Source organism: Neovison vison, chromosome 1 (assembly GCF_020171115.1).
Source record: "Neovison vison isolate M4711 chromosome 1, ASM_NN_V1, whole genome shotgun sequence".
NCBI classification, from domain to species: domain Eukaryota; kingdom Metazoa; phylum Chordata; class Mammalia; order Carnivora; family Mustelidae; genus Neogale; species Neogale vison.
Window position 1 is genome coordinate 117408286 of NC_058091.1, and position 19460 is coordinate 117427745.

The following is a 19460-nucleotide window of genomic DNA, read 5'->3' on the forward strand; positions in this document are numbered from 1 at the left end:
TAGAAGGCTTAGTGTTTCTTTGGCTGGCCCGAGTCCTTTGCTGTGCAGACAGGAGGAGGGAGGCGCCCACCCCTGCAGGTGACTGTTTGTGCAGAGGGCAGGCCCATTCCCCCCGGCTCCTGGGGAACAGGGGACGGGGTGGACGAAAGCAGAGGACCTGTTCCATGCTGCTGGTGAAGTAACACAATCTGTCTCCCACAAAGAGAAAGGGGGACAGACATGGGGATGGGGAGAGAGAGAAAGGAAGGCAAGGGAGGAAAGAGCAGGGAAACCTACAGAGAGGCAGGAAGAGAGAGCGAGGAAGAGCAAGGAAATCAGAGAAGAAAGAGGATCTGAGAGAGAGGCAGGTGAAGAAGGGGAGGCAGGAAACGCGGGGAGCAGGAGGCCGTGTGTCTGAGAGCAGAAGCAGGGGGACCGCGGTCCGGAAAAGTCCCATGGGTGACTTATGTCCCAGCGCTGGCGGCCCGCCCCCTCAGTACATGTCCTTATAGATCTCCTGGAGCAGGGGGTGCAGCGAGGTTTCCGTCTCGGTCTTCTTGATGCGCTGCATCATCTGTGCGTGCTCGGTGACCAGCTGCCGCAGGTCGGCCATCTTCTGCAGCAGCTTGGGGAAGAGGTACTGGGCGTAGGGGTGGTTGGCCTGCAGGTGGAACTCGAGGGCACGTAGGATGGTGTCCTGGATGGCCTCCACCTGGGGCACGTTTATGAGGCCTGGCCGGTCTGTGGGGACACAGGGCAGAGGTATGGGAGGGAGTCGCGGAGGAGTCCCCCTACCTCTGCCCTGGGTGGGTGACTTAGCCCAGAGGACAGCAGACCCGCTGCCGCGATAGACCCAAGCCCTGTCCTGTCAGTGACTGCTCCACAGAGAGTTCTAGTCCCTCCGCCCCAGGGCCCGGCCCATCTCCTTCGCCTTTTTGGTTTTCTCTTCTGAGAAAGGGGAGTATGACCTCATGGTAAAGAGACTCACTGCCTGGGTTCAACCCTCATCCCCACCACAGACTAGCGAGGAGACTGTGTACTGGCCTCTCCCTGCAGCCTCTCTGACTTTAGTTCCGTCATCTGTAAAATGGGGTGACAGAAATGCCTTCTGCACAGGTTGCCATGAGAACCAAGTGAGTTATCATCTAGGAAAAGGAACCAGAACAGTGCCTGGCACGAAGTGAGCTCTACAGCACTGTGAGTGTGATGATTATTTAATTTATTACATTGGGATCAAAAAAGTAGAGGCAAAATACGAAGAATCATCCCCATGAACATGTTGCATATTTCTTCAGTCTTGTTTGCCTCCTCTGCATCGAGAAGAGGGAGCTGATCCTCCATACCATCGGCACCTCGTATGTCACACTGCCATCATCACACGGGCACCACCCCACACTGTTTGGGTTCAGGCCTGGTGCCCCGTGGTGAAGGCCCAACCCCCAGAAAGACTGAGTGTGTGGGGCAGGCCCGCCAGCCCCAGCCTCACTTACCTCCACAGAGAATGATGGCCGCAATAAAGAGAGCCAAGTCACTGTCGTCAAGTTCCAGGGCATTGAACTTGACTGCAAACTCAAACTTGGGCTCAATGATGTCACTGAAGGGCTTCCGGAGGCTCCGCAGGAACTCCCGGGTGACGAAACCAGTGCCGTTGGCCACCAGTAAGCCATCCTTGTTTACGATGGAGGCTAGCATGGCGAAGATGGCCTCGTGCACACCATATTTGAGAAGGGTCACCTGATCGTTGAGGAAGAGGTTGCTGAAGCTGGGGATGCTCTTGGCGAACTCGGTGAGCTCCCGCACGGTCTCAACTGTGGTGTACTGGCAGCGGTAGAAGACGTGCACGCTGATCTCCTTGTAGGGGGGCAGGCCGTTCACCAGCTGCTTCCACACCAGGCCCTTCTCTGCTTGCCACAATGTTTCGATGTCGTGGATCACAAAGGGCTGAAAACCAGGCCCCATTAGAGGCCAGGCCTTGGGAGGACCCCCGCCCATGTGCTCCCCATACCCCTGGCCTGTTCCCCGAAGTGAGGGGAAGGAAGTAGCCCAGTTCTCCCAGAAGTCAGGCGGGCGGCAGGCAGGGCCTAGTGCCCGGGCAGCCAGGCCGAGCAGTGACACTCACCGCCGTGTGGCTGGCCTTGCCAGTGAGGATGCCACGGGCTTTCTTTTTGGTCATGTTGAAGTTCTTCAGGTAGGCATTGTAGATGTGCTTGGAGAAGGCCTTCAGGTCAGCCACCTGTGGGTTGTGCTGATTCCCCTCGCTTGCCGTCAGCCCCGCCACCAGCTTCCTCTTCTCGGCCTCTGGCATCCGGCCAAAGCGGATGGCTGGGTGTGGGGTGAGGGATGAAGAGAAGTCATCGAGGAGCCCAGGCAGGAGCCAACACCTCCAACCTCCTTGTCTCACAACAGGTACGGAGGCCAAAAATGCAGACCCACTTTTTGAGCCCAGGACCCTCAGAAGCTCTATAGCCAGCACACGGGAATATTGGGGAACCCCTCCCAAATGTAAGCTCTAGGGGGATAGGGATTCTGTCTTGTTCATAGTGCCTGGCAAGGGCCCTAATTCAGGGAGCTGGCTGAGCCACTGTGGCTGGAAGGCAGTGCGGTGTGATAGGTGGGAAGACAGTCTCTGCTGTCAAAGGCCCATGCCTGAGTTCCAGGAGGCAGGAAGAGGAAGGCTATTTCACCTTTATTCATAAGAAAAATGGACCAATACTGAAATCTCACTGGACTGTCAAAACAACTGAATAAGAATGTTCACACAGTAAGCACTAAAAAGTTAGTTATTAGTAATGAACAGGATACAAATCTGGGTTCTCTAAGAGAAGAAGTGAGAAGAACTGAGCTGGCCTTGAGATCTCCTCGGAAATCTGCTCAGCCCACCTAAGGAACAGAGTCTGGGAAGATAAAGACTGGAGGGAGGGACCAAGCCCCAGACCTGCCAGGCCCCACCATGGAGGAAAGGCTTCAGTTGGAGGGCTTGGGTCTAGCCACCATCTAAAAGGCAAGACAGGGTAGCTGTGGGTGGAGGCATTTAAACAAAAAGCTCTCCCCAGTCCCCCGAGGGGGGCTCTGACTCAAGATAGGCAAAGTGAGGGGCAGATGGGCTCTGTGCAATCCTACTATATGGGGTCTGAAGACAATACCGTAGGAGGCCCAAAGGGCAGGGCAGTCTATCTCCTGGGAGTGGCCAGCCTCCAGAAAACTCCTGCCCGGCTGCTGGCAGTGGACACCTGTGGTCACTCATGGCTCCTGCCTGCCTTTACTAACCAGCAAGGGCCCAGGCGATCCCAGGCTTTGGAAGCAGCTTTTTACGCTGTCAGGTCATCTGAGACCGGCTTCAGGTGCTGGAAATGGTGTTTCCAATGTGACTGGAGCTGGGGTCAATTCCCAGTGAGCCTCGGGGATTGAAAGCGGGTGACCACTCTGGGCCCGGGCCCCAAAGCGGATGTAGAGCCGTCTGGGGAAGGCACTTTTTGGTCTTGGGATTCCTGCACACTGGGCATGGCTCTGAGGGCCTCCTCACCCCACCTCAGCAACCCCTTCCCCCCCCACTGCTGGGCCTGCTTTCTGGCCATACTGTGCCTGGGCTGGCTCTCACCATTGTGTGACATGCCCAGGGCCACACATTTCTGGAAGCGGCAGTACTGGCACTTGTTGCGGTTCTTCTTCTGGATCTTGCAGATCCTTTCGCACTTCTCGTACTCCAGCTTCATGCGGATTGTCCGACGGAAGAAGCCCTGGTGGGGGGGGGTCACAGAAAGCTGAGAATCCTGCTCTGCACCCTGGATTCTGGGATGTCAGGGGCCCCACTGCTGTGTGTAAATGTCAGAATTCCTGAAATTTGGAAGTTACCCGGGGTGGTGGTGGTGGGGGTTCTTTTGGAGGGAAGGGGAGGAAGATAGAAAATAACGCTAAAGCCTTTGAGATACATCTATCTATATCTGTATCTATCTATCTATCTGTCTAATTCTTCACTTTAAGTGCTTCTTTGTGCGTTTGGTAACATAAAATTGTATCATGGCTAACCTGGTTTATTCGTAAATGTATCTGGTTCCAGGTATTTTCTAGGCAGTGGTTTAGTAAAAGAATTATGTACCATTTTGATGGGTGTGCAGTTAGAAGGATGAACCCAAAAGCACCCCTGGAGAAAGAAAAGTAAATTTTCTTTTCCCTTCAAGGGGCCCTCTTGGGCCTTGAGGTGCAGGAAGCACTTGCCATCAGTGTGATGGCTGAGCCCAAGCCCCTCATTCTGTTTTAGAGCTATGTCTCCAGAGGGCGCCAGCAGCCAGCCAGCCCAGGGGAGGGGCTGGGGCGGTGCCCAACAGGGCAGCCCAACAAGGGACCAGCCATACCCAGAGCGGAGGCCTGGAAGGAGCCCAAGGGCCTGGCTGCCTCCCGGGTGGGAATTCCGCAGCAGGTACTGTGACGGCCTGGCTTCTCTGGCCGGTCAGCTCTCCACGTAAACACAGCCCCAGCTGCCAACCGCCACTCGCCGCGGGCCCTACCTTGCACCCCTCACATGCGTGAACACCATAGTGGAAGCCCGATGCCTTGTCCCCGCACACACGGCACTCCATGTTGAGGCTGCCACACGAGGCCCCGTCACAGCCCATCTGCAGCTGGTCCAGGAGGGAGGGTGGCGAGGAGCTCCGGGAAAGGTCTGCGGACACACGACACAGGGATGCCTTCACCTTTGGCTGGGACAGGGGCCAGCGGAGGTGACCAGAGCCCACAGGGGCACAGTGAGGGTTGTGGGGGAGAGCCCACATTTCCCAAGTGGCCCTCACTCAGCTCAGACACTTAAGAGCTAAGTGCCGCAAGCAGTCAACCTTTCTGAGGGTTGGTTTCTTCATCGAGAACATGAGGCTCTTCCCCAGACCTGCCATACAGGAGGTGTTTGGGAAATGGCAGCTATCATTATCGGGGGGAAGTCAGAGCCTTCCTGGGCTGTACTGACCATAGGGCAGGAAAGAGGGGTGTGTGTGCATGTGTGTGCATTGGGGAGAATGACGTGTTTTGGGGGGAAGGGAGCAAGAGGAGGAAGCAGACAAGATCTCTTTAGACTCAACTTGAGAAGTAGCTCTTGTAGTGTGACAGGGTCCACCGTCTGGGCGGGTGTGGGGTTGTATGGAATATGTGTGAGGGAGACCAACCCTCTATCCACCTCTCCTGGGAAATTCAACTCTTGGGTGGGCTCCAGAGATTCTGTAAAGAATCTCTCAAGAAGTTCCAATCTGTTCTTTTTTTCTTTTAAAGATTCTTAAGTTATTTATTTGACAGAGAGAGACACAATGAGAGAGGGAAACACAAGCAGGGGGAGTAGGAGAGGGAGAAGCAGGCTTCCCACTGAGCAGGTACCTGGATGTGGGGCTCGATCCCAGGATCCCGGGATCATGACCTGAGCCAAAGGCAAATGATTAAGCCACCCAGGTGTCCCAAGAAGCTCAAAGCCACACTTACGAAACTTCTTGCTCAAGCAGAAAGAAGGCACTATCAGTCAGGTCAACTGGGCAGCAAACTGAATTTCCCCAGGTTTTTTTTTCTATTAAGTGCATGGGACGTCTGAACCAGTGGTATGAGTGGAAACAAGGAAAGTACTAGACCTAGTACTAGTACTAGACTAGGCAATAACTTCAGGGGTAGATGCTGTCAGATGATGCGGTAATCTCTGGGATACTCTTCAGAATCTCTCCCTTGGACACTTAGCAATGAGCCCAGCCTGAACCTCGGTCTCCCGGCCCAGGGCCAGCCACATGACCCCACACGCCGCCTGTCCTGCCTCTGCCACGCTGGCTAGAATCTGCTGTTCTCTGCTCTCTTTCCTGATGACCGAGCAACCTCCTCAGGGTCAGGGGCCAAATCCCCAGACCAGAGAATCATTGGCTCAGAGCGGGCCAGCACCTCAGGGAGACTCACGCTGTGGGGCTGAGCCCAGACTGAACGTTCCCCAGGCTGGTATTGTCCCCTGTCTGTCATCCAGGGACCAGGGAGCCTTCTCCCTTCCCGGGCTGGTAAGGGCAGGGGCCGGAGGTGAAATGGCCTGTCCCTCCTAGGGTCTTCACTCCTAACCTTCGGTCATTCCAAGGGGTATAACCCTTCGCCTCAGCCCACAGATGGGGGAGAGTGGTCTCCCTCTGTCTCTTGGGCACTGTGCCGGGGAGGGCAGAGCCCCTCTGGTTCTCTGCATAGCCTTTACCACCACACGACAATGCGTGTGCGTTCACTCACTGCTGGGGGCCCTCCACGAGAATGTAAGGGCCACTGGGCAGGAATGCTGCCCCCGCGTGCTGCTGCGGGACGGGGAGCAGGCATGGAGCAATGACTTTAGTGGAGTGAGTGGACTTCGAGCTCCCTGGATTGGTCCTGCGCTCAGCGCCCACTGGCTGCAGGGGCTGAGCAGTCCCTGCTGCACCTGGAGGCAGCCTAAGAGAGGCAAGAGAACTCACGGTATGAGCTGTCATGGGAAAATGGGAAAATGAGATCATGTGTGAAAACCCTTGGTCGGGACAAGCAGGAGGGTTTCTGGCACTTCCTACTCCAACCCATGTGGTCTGTGTGCAGGTTCACTTTGTGTCACTTCTTGTAAACAGCTGCGTTTTTGTGGCTGACACGTCTGCCTCCTCTGTTAGACGGGGGACATCTCTAATCACACCGCCTTTGGATCTCAGAGCTCACCTCCAGCAATGAGTCCTGTCCACAACCACTGATTTCTTGGTGGTGCCCTCCCTGCTCTCCCTCCTGGCCCCAGAGGCTGGGCAGGCATCTGGGCATTTGCACTGCACGTGGCCAAGCCATCCTCTCCCTTCATGCAGCAGACATTTGATGAGCACCTGCTGTGTGCAGGGAAGGGTCCAGACCTGCCCTCGACCAGCTGAGGCCAGAACGAGGTGAGAAAGCTGGAGTACGATGTGGCCAGGGGCAACACAGGCCAAGAGGCAGGCAGGTGGTTCAGGACTTGGAAGCCCCACCATTCAAGCAAGAGGCTGTTGGGAAAGGTGACTGCTCCCTTTTCTGGGCTCAAAGATGAGATCCTTGGCTTCCAAGTTGGCTTCCAGATGCTCGGGAAGAGCAGGCATGAGGGTTAAGAATGTGACTGAGTTCAAACAGGTGTCTTGGGCTCAACCCCCATCTCTGCCCTCTAGGCCTCAGTTTCCTACTCTTAAGATGGAGATGACAGGAGCATCTATCTGAGAGCCATGGTGAAAAGCAACAGAGGTACTACAGAGAAGAGCCCTAGAACCTGAAAGTGCACGTGAACAGCAGCATGAGTTAGGACAGTGCTCGGCAGAAAGCTGCAATTCTGCATTCCCCAAGCTGTGTACCCCTCACACAGGCAGGGACCGTGACCTCCTCTTGGGTTGTACCTCCTCCCCCACAGCTTCATGAAAATTCAATGTGGTGCGGGGAAGGTGGGGGTGCCTGGGTGGCTCAGTGGGTTAAAGCCTCTGTCTTCAGCTCAGGTCATGATCCCAGGATCCTGGGAACGACCCCTGCATCGGGCTCTCTGCTCAGCAGGAAGCCTGCTTCCTTCTCTCTCTCTGCCTGCCTCTCTGCCTACTTGTGATCTCTGTCTGTCCAATAAATAAATAAAATCTTAAAAAAAAAAAAAGAAATTCAATGGGGGGATGTCTTATGAGGCCCAGAGAGCCCCCAGAGCCAGACCAAGCCTCCTTTCATGTCTCCTGGCCTGCCACTGGCCCAGGGCTCAGGAGCACTAGGATCACTCAGAACCTTGGGAGAAGCCAAGAAACTCCAGCCCCACCAGCCCCTGGGGCAGCCTGAGCTCCGGATCCTGAGGAGATGCCCAGGGGAAGGAAGTGCTAGAAACCAGACTGTGGGGAAACGGGCCCAGGGCGAGTATCAGGTCACAGGGCTGTGGCTGTCCTAGCCCTGGGTCGTGAGCAGACACAGGCTGCAGAACCTGAAAGCAGTTGGTGATGCTTGGTGGTGGCCGGTTAGGGGGATGGGGGCACCCCCTGCCTGTCTGGAATAAATTTTGGAGAATAAAAATAACTGCCACAGAAGGCAGAGAGAGGCAGGAGAGGTGAGGCGCTGGGGTGGGCAGAAGTGTACACAGCCTCCAGGGCTAGGCTCTGTGCTGGAGTGCATGTACAGTGCGGATACGGAAGTGGTGGGTGCTTGAGAGTGGGTTTCTTTCCTTCTTTCTTTTTTTATTAAGATTTTCTTTATCTCACAGAGAGAGAGAGAGAGAAAACGGATGCAGCAGAGATGGGGAAAAGCAGGCTCCAAGCTGAGCAGGGAGCCGGATGTGGAGCTTGATTCTAGGACCCTGAGATCATGACCTGAGCCGAAGGCAGGCTCTTAATGACTGAGCCACCCAGGCTCCAGGAGTGGGTTTTCTAAAGATAAAGGTTCTGTTTCTTCCTGGCTGACCACCTGGCTTAAGGATTTATCCCTGAATCTTACCCAAAAGTAATGATGGCAGAATGCTCCCCATTCTAGGGGCCAAGTTCTGAAGGGCCCACTGCCTTGCCCATGACCTCCCGGTGTGAGACTGGGGTTCCGAGAGGCCATCCCCCTTACCAGGAGTCTCTGCCTTGCTGCCTCTCAGGTATGCTGGGTGGGGACATGGGTCATACCAGTCTGAGGGCCATCTGCCAGTACAGCTGCTCTTCCCAACAGGCCAGCACGTCCTTCCCCTGGCTCCTCCTCAGGTCTCAGGAAATGTACTTGCTCACCCAATGGCCATCATCTGGGCCCTGAGCCCTGCCTCTGAACTTCCACTCTAGTCACACCTTGCCTGACCCCCTAAACATCTCCTGAGGGCCCATCTCTACCTCTACCCCAGGAAGTGAGGGGGAAAGAACCACCACTTATCAGGTCCCACCAAGAGCTTGTTAGTACCATTCCATATCACCTTGGAAGATAGTGACTGATACCATTTAAAGATAAGGAAACTGGGCACCTGGGTGACTCAATGGGTTAAGCCGCTGCCTTCGGATCAGGTCATGATCTCAGCATCCTGGGATCGAGTCCCACATTAGACTGCTCTGCAGGAAGCCTGCTTCCCACTCTCTCTCTCTGCTTACTTGTGATCTCTCTCTCTGTCAAATAAATAAATAAATAAATAAACCTTTAAAAAAAAAAATAAATAAAGATAAGGAAACTGAAGTTTGGTGAGGTTAAGGGACCCAGCCAAGGTCACCTGTCTAATACCTGCGGGGACTGGGACTTGAACCTACACCTGACTTCCTGGTAAAGACTGTGTGTTTACACTAATAATCTCTTTTTTGTGTGCCTCTGTGCACCAGGCATTCTGCTGGATACTTTATATCATTAATCCCATGGGAACCTTAAAATAACCCTTCAAGGAAGGTCTTCTGACCCTTTCATAGATGAGGCTAAGTAACATGCTGACAGTGGCATTGACCAGATTGTTAATTTTATGTGTCACCTCGGCCAGGCCATGGTACCCATGATGACCAGTTTTTGGTCGAACACCAGTCTAGATGTTGCTGTGAAGATATTCTATTTTTTTTTTTTAAGATTTTATTGATTTATTTAAGAGAGAGACAGTGAGAGAGAGCATGAGAGGTGAGAAGGTCAGAGGGAGAAGCAGACTCCCCGCAGAGCTGGGAGCCCGATGCGGGACTCGATTCTGGGACTCCAGGATCATGACCCGAGCCGAAGGCAGTTGCTCAACCAACTGAGCCACCCACAGGCGCCTGGGTGGCTCAGTGGGTTAAGCCTCTGCCTTCGGCTCAGGTCATGGTCTCAGGGTCCTGGGATCAAGCCCTGCATCGGGCTCTCTGCTCAGTGGGGAGCCTGCTTCCCTTCTTCTCTTTCTGCCTGCCTCTCTGCCTACTTGTGATCTCTGTCAAATAAATAAATTAAAAAAAAAAAGATATTCTTTAGATGTGAGTAAAACTGAAATCATTACTCTCCATAATGTAAGCAGGTCTGGGGCCAATCAGTTGAAGGCCTTATGAAAATAGACAGAGGCCTCCCTAAGAAAGACGGAATTCTGCCTCTGGACTGCCTTCAAACTCAAGCTACAGCATTAGCTGCCCTGGGGTTTCTGGTCTGCTGGCCTGTCCTGCAGAATTCAACTTGCCAGCCCTCACAGTTGTGTGAGCCAAGGCCTTAAACACACACACAGACAAACTCTCTTTCCTGGAGTTTATGGTCTGCTGGCCTGTCCCGCAGAATTCAACTTGCCAGCCCTCACAGTTGTGTGAGCCAAGGCCTTAAACACACATACACACACACACACACTCTCTCTCTCTTTCTCTATGTGTGCACACATCCTATTGGTAATAACCTAGAACCACCCAACCCCTGGGGCTGAGCTCATACTATTCATTACTACTAATCAATAATTCATGACTATGACAAGCGACGAGACAGGTCACTGCTGAGGATGACACCAGGCCATTATTGGAATGTTTAGACTCAGCGTAAACACTAAGCCCAACACCCAGGGAGTGAACTATCAGTTGTACCATCTTGGATTGCAAGTTCAGCAGACACTATTGACCTTGCTTGCATCATTTCTGTATGGAGGGGAGTTCTCTCGCGTATCTCATCTCCATCACTGGAGGTATGCTGTTGCCAGAGCTGTGATAGTGGCCAGGAGGGTCAACACTATTTACTTTGCTGGCAGAGTCCCAAAGACAACTAGCTGCTGAAGGCAGGGCCAGTTCTGTGGGACTCTGGAGCTGGGTTATTAAGCAGCCTCCTTACATCTGTCGTCCTGCTCACTTGCACAGTGGGCTTCTCAAGGCTGGCATGCAGTCTTGTCCTCCGCTGAAAGGCCAGCCCCTGCCTGGACACCCACTGAGTGCCTGCTGAGAGAGGAGGTGCCAAGGCTAGGAGGAAGGACACTCGGTCTTCCTCAGCCCTAGCTCCACATTAAGACCCCTGACCTCTTCCTAGAGTGTGGATGGGATGCCCATCACTGAAGCAGGAGGGGAAAGCTGCCCCCACCCTTACCCAGCTGGGGGACCCTGGGCATGTGAGTTCCCTGGTTGCCGAGTGCTCATGGTGAGGCCTGTCCTGCCTGCCTCTCTGTCAGGTGCTGAGCTCGGGACAGAGCTGCAGAACTTCTGAGGGGTCAGAAGGGAAGCAAACCGTGGGAACTTCCTGCAGTTTCAAAGATCAAGGCTGTGTTCCATCCTCCTGAATTCCTGAGGGGACTCCAGAGGCCCAAGTCATAGACTCATGGGGCAGGGTAGAGAACCTCACCCGGCCAGCCCTTGAGGTGGGCAGACTTTAAAGGTAGAGGCTGAGACTGGAGAAGTGAAGGCACCAGCGAAAGCTACTGCTGATGGTCAAAGGCTTGAGATCCCTGCCCTGGTTTGTGTGATTCCTAACACAGGATGAGGCCGTGTCCCCAGGGCCCCTCACCTGCTGGCCTTTTTTGGGAAACAAAATTACTTTACTTTTTAAAGAAAAGTGATGCATTTGCTTCTTAAACGGTGAGAGTACTGCAGACTTGAGAAGAACATGTAATGGCACGCACCACTGTGTGACCCAGCCTCTCCGCCATGATCCTACTCCTCTGAGTTAACGGCACAGCCCTTTGCATGTACACTCTTCTAGTGCCTTCCATGATACTTAAAAGATTTGTAAGCAATGGGATCCCCCATTTGGCAGGAGCTCTTTCTCCCGTTGGTAGATTCAGACCCGCCCAGTCCTTGTTAATGACTACACAGCATTCCACAGTCGGTTTTTCCCACAGTTTACAGAACTGATTCCCCACAGATGGGCGCTTGCCCATTTGTTGCTTCTCTGAGCAGCACTGCAGTCAGTGAGTGTGGAAATCTCTGTGCGCTCCCAGTGAGTATTTACATGGGATACGTTCCTAGGACGGGGGACTGCAGGGTCAAAGGAATGAAAGAAGTGTTCGCTTGCATAGCCAAGCTGCCCTTCCACCCTGGGTGGCTGGAGGGCCATGTCTTCCGCCTCTGGCCGCAAGAGTCCTCTCTGTTAATCTGACAGGCTAAATGACATCTCATATTGAAGATATCTTCTTTGATGAGTAGATTGAAAAACACTTTATTTTCTGGCCATCTGTATTTGTCAACGATGAACTGCCTGTTTCTATTTTTCTGTTGTTTGTCTTATAAAATTTGCAGGAACTTTTCCTATATGATGGCTTTAACACATAATGATTGTGTTAAACAACCTCCTCCTGTTTCAATTATTGAACAGGGAAGTCTTTCCAGCTCTACTTCATCGATTTATTGGTAAATGGAATCCATTAAAAATCACATCATATATAGCACCACAAGGGGGGAGGTTGGGCAAATTTTTTTCCCCGACAGCTCCCTGTGTGCCCTAAATCCCACTGATAAAGCTCCCCGAGAAGCCATCACCGTGTCCACCTTGCCCCATCTGTGCACCCGGGCCCTGTGCTCTGGTCCGCCATTAACAGCAGTATCGTGTGGGGATAGGGTCCCCACAAGGATGTAGGGAAACTCCAGGACAGGGCATTACTGTGGACGTAACTTCTGTAGGCCTGGCCCCAGATGTGGGGACAGAGTGGGCCCATCCAGGTGGTAAGGCCCCAAATTCCATGGCCTTCTCTTCCCTTTTCACTCTTCCTCAGTGACAGACCTTGCTCACTCTTAGCCTCTGGTGTGTCTCCTCTGCTGCCTAACCCTCCCTGCCCATCTCAATTTCAGAACAGTACATGTTAGGAGCACTGAATGACTGATCACCAGTCAGCCATTCCTCTTCTGGGAAAGGCTCTAAATTCATCCCAGTCATAGGGTCTCTAAATTCATCCTAGTGACCAGCCAACACACAGGATACTGTGGGGTTTGGGGAGACTTCCTCTTGAGTCTTGAAATCACACCCAGCCCACTTCGGTTATTCCTGGATATGCGGGTGGGATCAGAGGGATGGGATCATGGCCCTTCCCTTACCCTACACACCACGTGCCCTGAAGAGGAAGCAGCTCAGCAAAATCCAGGAACTTGTTTTACAGGTTCAAAGTAGTAGGGCACCAGGATTTGGGCCTTTCTTAACTACAGGCCAGCCAGGAACCTGCTCACCTCAGCAGCCCTGCCCTACCTTAACTCTGACACAGCCCTCCAGAGACCATCCTGTGGGGTGGGCCTGCTCCTCTGCCCTCAATCACCACCAGTGGCTGGGATCTCCTGCAGCTGAAACCCGAGGCCAGATCAGGATGTCCCCTGCCGGAAGTGCATCCTCTCATGACCCTGAGTTCCCCAAGAGGGTAAGGGAGCAAGACTCAGCTGAATGTGCTGAGAGAGGAGAGAAGCTGGGGAAGGGGCAGCATCAGCAGCAGGGAAAACCAGAGGCCAAAGAGTGGATTCCGGGTGCCCCTGAAGGTGGACATAACACGATGATGATGAAGATGGGAAGAGAACAGCACACGGTCCCAGGGAGCCGACAAGTGCGATAAGAGAAGCTAAAAACTGGCTTGCTGCACAAAAGTAATCTTAATTACAATCATTCAGACGGGCCGCTTAGCACTTATTCCTAATTACAGGGCCGCTCCATGATGTGTGTCATTAGCACCAGATCAATGGAGCTGGGTGCTGCGACTGTTTGTGACGATCACAGGTACAGCTGATCTTCCCAGCGTGGGTTAACGCAGACTGGCTCCAGGTCCCCTGGGCGGCAGCAGGGGAATCATACGGATGACGACACGCATCCCAAATGCTAACTCACTGAATTCTCATGAAAGCCCCTGTCCACATCCCCTACAAGCTGTCGGTTTCACAGAAAGAAGAAGTGCACTGGCCTGAAGTCCTGCTGCCGAGAAGCACCAGCACAGAGCTGTGAACCCCGGCTGCCCAGCTCTGCCCCTCTGAGCCCATGATGCTGTCTACAGAGGGCAAGGGTTCCTGCTTGGCCCACTCGGTGTCCTTTGCCCTATGTTCCCTTTTGCCCCCTTCTCACCTGTATAGCTGCTGGAAGGAAGAGAGCGCTCTGGTCCTCCATTGAGTTCTGGGGTTCCTTCTGCCTCTGCCACTTCCTTTTTCTCCTCCTCTTCCCGGATCTCAGGGGCTTCCCCCGGCAGCTGCTCCATGGCTGATTTCCCCTCGGCGCCACGCCTGCAGGCCCGCTCATAGCTCTGGCATCATCTGGGTCTGAACGCAGAGGGACCTCTACAGGGCAGCTGCCATCAGCCTGGGCCAAGGGGCAGACAGGAAGAGCATGAGAAGGTGAGAGAGGAGGGTATGTGAGAGGGCTACCACTGGCAGGGGGGCAGTATGGAGGGGGATCCCCTGCTCTGCTCCTTCACGGCAGGCAAGCCTCCTCCCTGTAGCTCTAGCCTATGGGCTCTGCTCCTTGTACCCCGTGTCCCTTCTCCTCCTGCCCTCTGGGTGGTTGGAGCAGTCTCCAGACAGGGCGACACATCCCTGCACCCTCTTCCCCTCCTCGGCCCCATCCTGCTCTTTGTGCTAGATCAGAATGACTTCAGGGGCTTTTTCCAACCCTGCAGTCCTCCTTGAGATCCTGACACGCATCATGCCTCCTAACCCCCATCCTTCCCCTCAGGCACTCAGGCTCTCCTATGCCACAAGTTGTTTGTTTGTTTGTTTGTTTGTTTGTTTTTAAAGATTTTATTTATTTGACACAGATATCAAGTAGGCAGAGCAGCAGGCGGGGGGCGGGGAGCAGGCTCCCCGCTGAGCAGAGAGCCCAATGTGGGGCTCGATCCCTGGACCCTGAGATGAAGACCTGAGCCAAAGGCAGAGGCTTAACCCACTGAGCCACGCAGGCACCCCATACGCCACAAGCTCTGGAGGGAGTAAGTCCTATCCTTCCTGTGTTTGGGTGTGGGGGGAAGAAAAAAGACCCAAGGCTCTGTTAGGTGCTAGGCTTGCAGCTGGCGGATTTGCAACTAGACCCTCAGCAGCCCAGCCAGCAGGTAAGGGACCAGGTGCTCTGTCCAGGAATCTTTCTGAGGTGGAGTCCTGGGTGGGGACTCCTGCATGGAGGAAGCAGTTCTGACTCGGCAAGTGACATATTGCCCACAAATGCCACCATCGCGTCAGTGGTGGTAAGACCATGAGGTGTTGTGCTGGTAGGGACAAGCAGGGAGACGCCTTGAGAGTGGGGTGGATTTTGACCAGAGATGGCATGGAACTTGTGTTGAGAAAAGACTCAGAGGCAGCACAGCGGGGAGCAGTGAGGATCCCAGTGGCCACAGAGCGAGCCCTGTGGGAGCGAGGATTTGGAGGGATGGCTGGGAAGGTGGGCTGCATCCAGGCACGTGTGAGCGACTGACTCTATCCCAAGGCAGTGCAGGCTGGGGGAGGATTGAGAGCATCCAAGACCTGCTTTAGGGAAATCTAAGCATCTGTGGGCTTTCCAGATGTGCCAGAGGCAGCTTGAGCTCAACCTATCCAAACAGAACCTACCAACTGCCCTCAAACCCACCCTTCCTCTGGTAATACCTCCTTTAGTGATCTGCATTGCCCATCTACCCACTTAGCAAACCCAGAAGTCAGGGGTCAATGGAGACTCTTCCCTCTCCCACGCTGCTCCACACTTGCACAGTTGGCCGGACACTGCAACTACTGGGGAGTTTTTCAAAATAGGGATGTCTGGGCTTATCCCTAGAGATTCTCATCAAATGGTCTGGGGGAGCTGCCTGAGCACTTGGGATCTTTGTTTTTAATTCTCCTGGTGATTGTCACATGCAGCCAAGCTTGAGAACCACTGCTCCACAGCAAGGCCGCTTCCAGCAGACAGTAAATCTTCCCTCTCCCAGCAATCCTTTCCAGGAGGCTTTCATTTTCCCTTGTTTGGACGGACAACAACCTCTTCCAGTTTGTCTGTGGAAGGGAGTTTGGAAATTTGGCCCTAGAGTCTAAGAGCTGGGAAATTGGGAATGTGGAGATGTGCCGGGCATCCTCGTTGATCTGACTGATAGTCATGGGAAGGGATTCAGTTCACCAAAGGAAAAACAATGTGTCAAGGGAGGTCAGGGGCATAGGCACCAGAGCCAACAGAGCACTGGCCAGGCGCAGGACAGACATGGGACAACCAATTTGGAGTCATGGGAAGGGCTGTTTCACGGGGGCGAGCTCAACTGTGTCAAAAGCTGCAGAGTTGAAGGCTGATAAACTGACACATGACCCCTGGGTTCAGTGACCGCCAGGTCATCAGTGACCTTGTGAGGCAAGTTTCAATCAAGTGGTTAGGATGGAAACTGGGACTCTGGAGAATAAGTGGGAGGGAGGGAGGTAGTATGGCAAATGGAGGCTCGGTTTTTGGTAAATATGTCAAGGAAATAAATGTACCGGCTCAAGAAAGTGGCAAAATCAGGAAGATTGTGGACTAGAGGAGACTCGAGTAAGCCACGGGTAGAGGAGAGGCCTGCAGAGAAAGACCATCTGAAGATTCAAGGCCGGGTAGCTGGGACATAATGACTGATGGGAGGGGACTAATTCAAGGGCACAGGAGGAAGAATATACAAAGAAGTATCATGGCAACTGGGGAGGAGGTTGTTAAAGCTCATACTGGATGGGATGGCCTCAGTCTTTGAGTTAATAAAGTAGGAGGGAAAGTTGTCCACTGAGAGTAAAAGATGGGACTTGCAGAAAACAAAGAGGCTGGGGGGGGGGCACTTTGGCAAACACAACACAGAATTAGTTGGAGAAGAATAAAAAGAAGTATAGCAAAGCTACGATAATTAAAACAGTGTCACACTGGCACATGAATAGACAATCAATGAAAGAGAATACAGAGTCCATAAATAGATGCTAACACATACGGAATGTTAACATGTTATAAAGACAGTACTTCAGGGACGCCTGGGTGGCTCAGTTGGTTAAGCAGCTGCCTTCGGCTCAGGTCATGATCCCAGCGTCCTGGGATCGAGTCCCACATCGGGCTCCTTGCTCGGCAGGGAGCCTGCTTCTCCCTCTGCCTCTGCCTGCCTCTCTGTCTGCCTGTGCTTGCTCTCTCTCCCTCTCTCTCTGACAAATAAATAAATAAAATCTTAAAAAAAAAAAAAAGACAGTACTTCACATCAAAGAGAACAAATGGGTTCTCCAATAAATGGTAATGGGGCAACAGAGTAGCCATCTGGAAAAATTAAGACGGATCTCTACCTCAAATCTTCTATCAAGATGAGGTCCCAGTAAATAAAAAAAAATTTTAAGTTAAAACAAAAATACAGGGGTTCCTGGCTGGCTCAGGGGGTTAAGCCTCTGCCTTCAGCTTGGGTCATGATCTCACGGTCCTGGGATCAAGCCCCACATCTGGCTCTCTGCTCAGCGGGGAGCCTGCTTCCCCTTCTCTCTCTGACTGCCTCTCTGCCTACTTGTGATCTCTGTCAAATAAATAAATAAAATCTTAAAAAAAAAAACCCACCCAAAACATATGCATTATTGGACACCTCGCTCACTCAGTCCATGGAGCACAGAATTCTAGATCTCAGGATCATGGGTTCAAGCCCCATGGTGGGCACAGAGACTACTTTAAAAAATTATATATATGTACAAATATACACACACACATATATAAACTTTCAACATGGTAGAACAAATCATAACAAAAAAAGATAATAAACTGGGAAAAATATCTTCAACTCTCATCAAGGGGCTAATTTCTCTAAAACATTACCTATAAACAAGAGGCCAGCAACCTCACAGATAAATGGGCCTGAGATATGAAACATGTATACAAAAAAGGTACCCATTTGAAAAGCTGAGCATCACTCATAAAAAAAAAGAAATACACAATACTCAAATACACTTTTTAAGATCAGATTAAAACAAATGCTAACATGTGGCTAAACACGTGGGGAAACAATCTCCCACAGCCCTGATGGGAGAGGTAGGCTGGCATGACCTCTGAAGAGGGTAACTTGCTTACATTTATCTAAATTATAGGTGCACATTCCCTATGACCCAGAAATGCCACTTCTGGGCTTTATGCTAACAGCTGTGTTTCCACTTTAGCAAAATAACAGAACTTTCCGTTAGTACACGGTTATCCATTACAGTACTATCGGACTAGTAAGAGGCAAGGGACACACCAGATGTCTATAATCAGGGGGCTTAGTAAACAAATTAGGACATGGGGACAGGAATTCTATGCAGCCACAAACAAGAATCATGATGTTTATGGGCCAGAATGGAAGTATCTTTATATCTCCATCCACATATTAAAAAGGGAATAGAGGAACTGGCAGAAGGAATTGAAGAGCTACACCTCATGCAAAAAAGATAAACCAAAGTTTTTGTTTGCTTGCGTGTGTGTGAGTGTGTGTAAGGCAGGAAGGCTCCAGAAGAACTGGGAATACTGGTCGCCTCTGGGTCGCTAGCGGGAGAGAGGTCTTTCCACAGTACCTTTTGTGCCTTTTAAACTCTGAACTACAGGCATGCTATCTGTTCTGAAAAGCATTTAAACTGGAATAAAGAGGCAAAATCTACAAATGATAATGTGGAAGAGGAGAGGGAGACAGCTGGAGGTGCTCGGGCAAATACAGATGGAAAAACGTCTGAGGTAACCACTACGATACCATAAATAGCATGTGTGGTTGCCAAATTACTACAGTAGAACAGGAAAACTTAGAAGTCATGTAAAACTCTAGCTTTCTGACTGCAAAAGTGTCACAGATGGGACACTATTGAGACACAGAAACTCAATGTGACGTAAGGCAGATTGGATCCTAGAACAGAAAGAGGACAGTGGTAGCAGAACTGGTAGGACTGAATAAAACTCTCTTTGTAGCGCTGAAGCCATGTTCATTTCTTAGTATGGGTAAGTGTCTGGCATTTTTCTACGATGTTCACATTAGGGGAAGCTGGATGAAGGGCACATGGGAACTCTGCGTGATCTCTGTGAGATTTCTGTAACTCTCCAGTTTTTTCAAAATAGAATTTTTTTTTAAAAGCTTAAAAACTCCTGGCTTGGGGCGCCTGGGTGGCTCAGTGGGTTAAAGCCTCTGCTTTTGGTTTGGGTCATGATCCCAGGGTCCTGGGATCGAGCCCCGCATCGGGCTCTCTGCTCAGCGGGGAGCCTCTTCTTCCTCTCTCTCTGCCTGCTTCTCTGCCTACTTGTAATCTCTGCCTGTCAAACAAATAAATAAAAATCTTTAAAAAAAAAAAAACAAACAAACCCAAACTCCTGGCTTTCTGGCTTCTCTTGAAAATTGGGCAGACCTAGCCACTGGGTACCCGCATGGCGCCGACACCACCCTGGGAGCTGAGCAGTGGCCTCCCCTTTACCTGGACAAGTGCTAGCCACTGACATCCACGGTTCCGGCTATTTCCTGTGGGGTCACTTCCTTGGCTGTTTTGCTCATACCCACTGTGTGAGGTGTTCCCTCCTGCAAGAATCTGAGTCTGTTTAGCATAAATCAGTTCCTCAAGGATCAATCACTGGTCATCAAATTAGACCTGGAGCATGGCAGTCCCTGAATACATGTGGCTCTGATTACAAGGGACAGCCTTCTGGTTGTTTGCCCAACGCCATTCCCCCTTCTTCCTTACTGAGGCCCAATTTTTTGGATCAGGCACATGCTT

The 19460-nt window shown here is 52.1% G+C and overlaps 1 protein-coding gene across 2 annotated transcripts in view; it reads right to left on the reverse strand.

The window, feature by feature from the left end:
* Positions 1 to 292: 292 nt before the first annotated feature.
* The window catches only part of PPARD (peroxisome proliferator activated receptor delta), an 80310-nt gene continuing 61142 nt past the window's right edge, over positions 293 to 19460 (reverse strand). For both annotated transcript variants that reach the window (XM_044254859.1, XM_044254865.1), the window contains 6 exons: positions 13873 to 14103; positions 4485 to 4639; positions 3578 to 3716; positions 2099 to 2301; positions 1470 to 1920; positions 293 to 720 (listed from right to left, as the gene is read on the reverse strand). In XM_044254859.1, the coding sequence (XP_044110794.1) occupies positions 473 to 720; positions 1470 to 1920; positions 2099 to 2301; positions 3578 to 3716; positions 4485 to 4639; positions 13873 to 14002 (1326 nt within the window). In that variant the 5' untranslated portion in view covers positions 14003 to 14103 and the 3' untranslated portion in view covers positions 293 to 472. The remainder of the gene's footprint in view (positions 721 to 1469; positions 1921 to 2098; positions 2302 to 3577; positions 3717 to 4484; positions 4640 to 13872; positions 14104 to 19460) is intronic.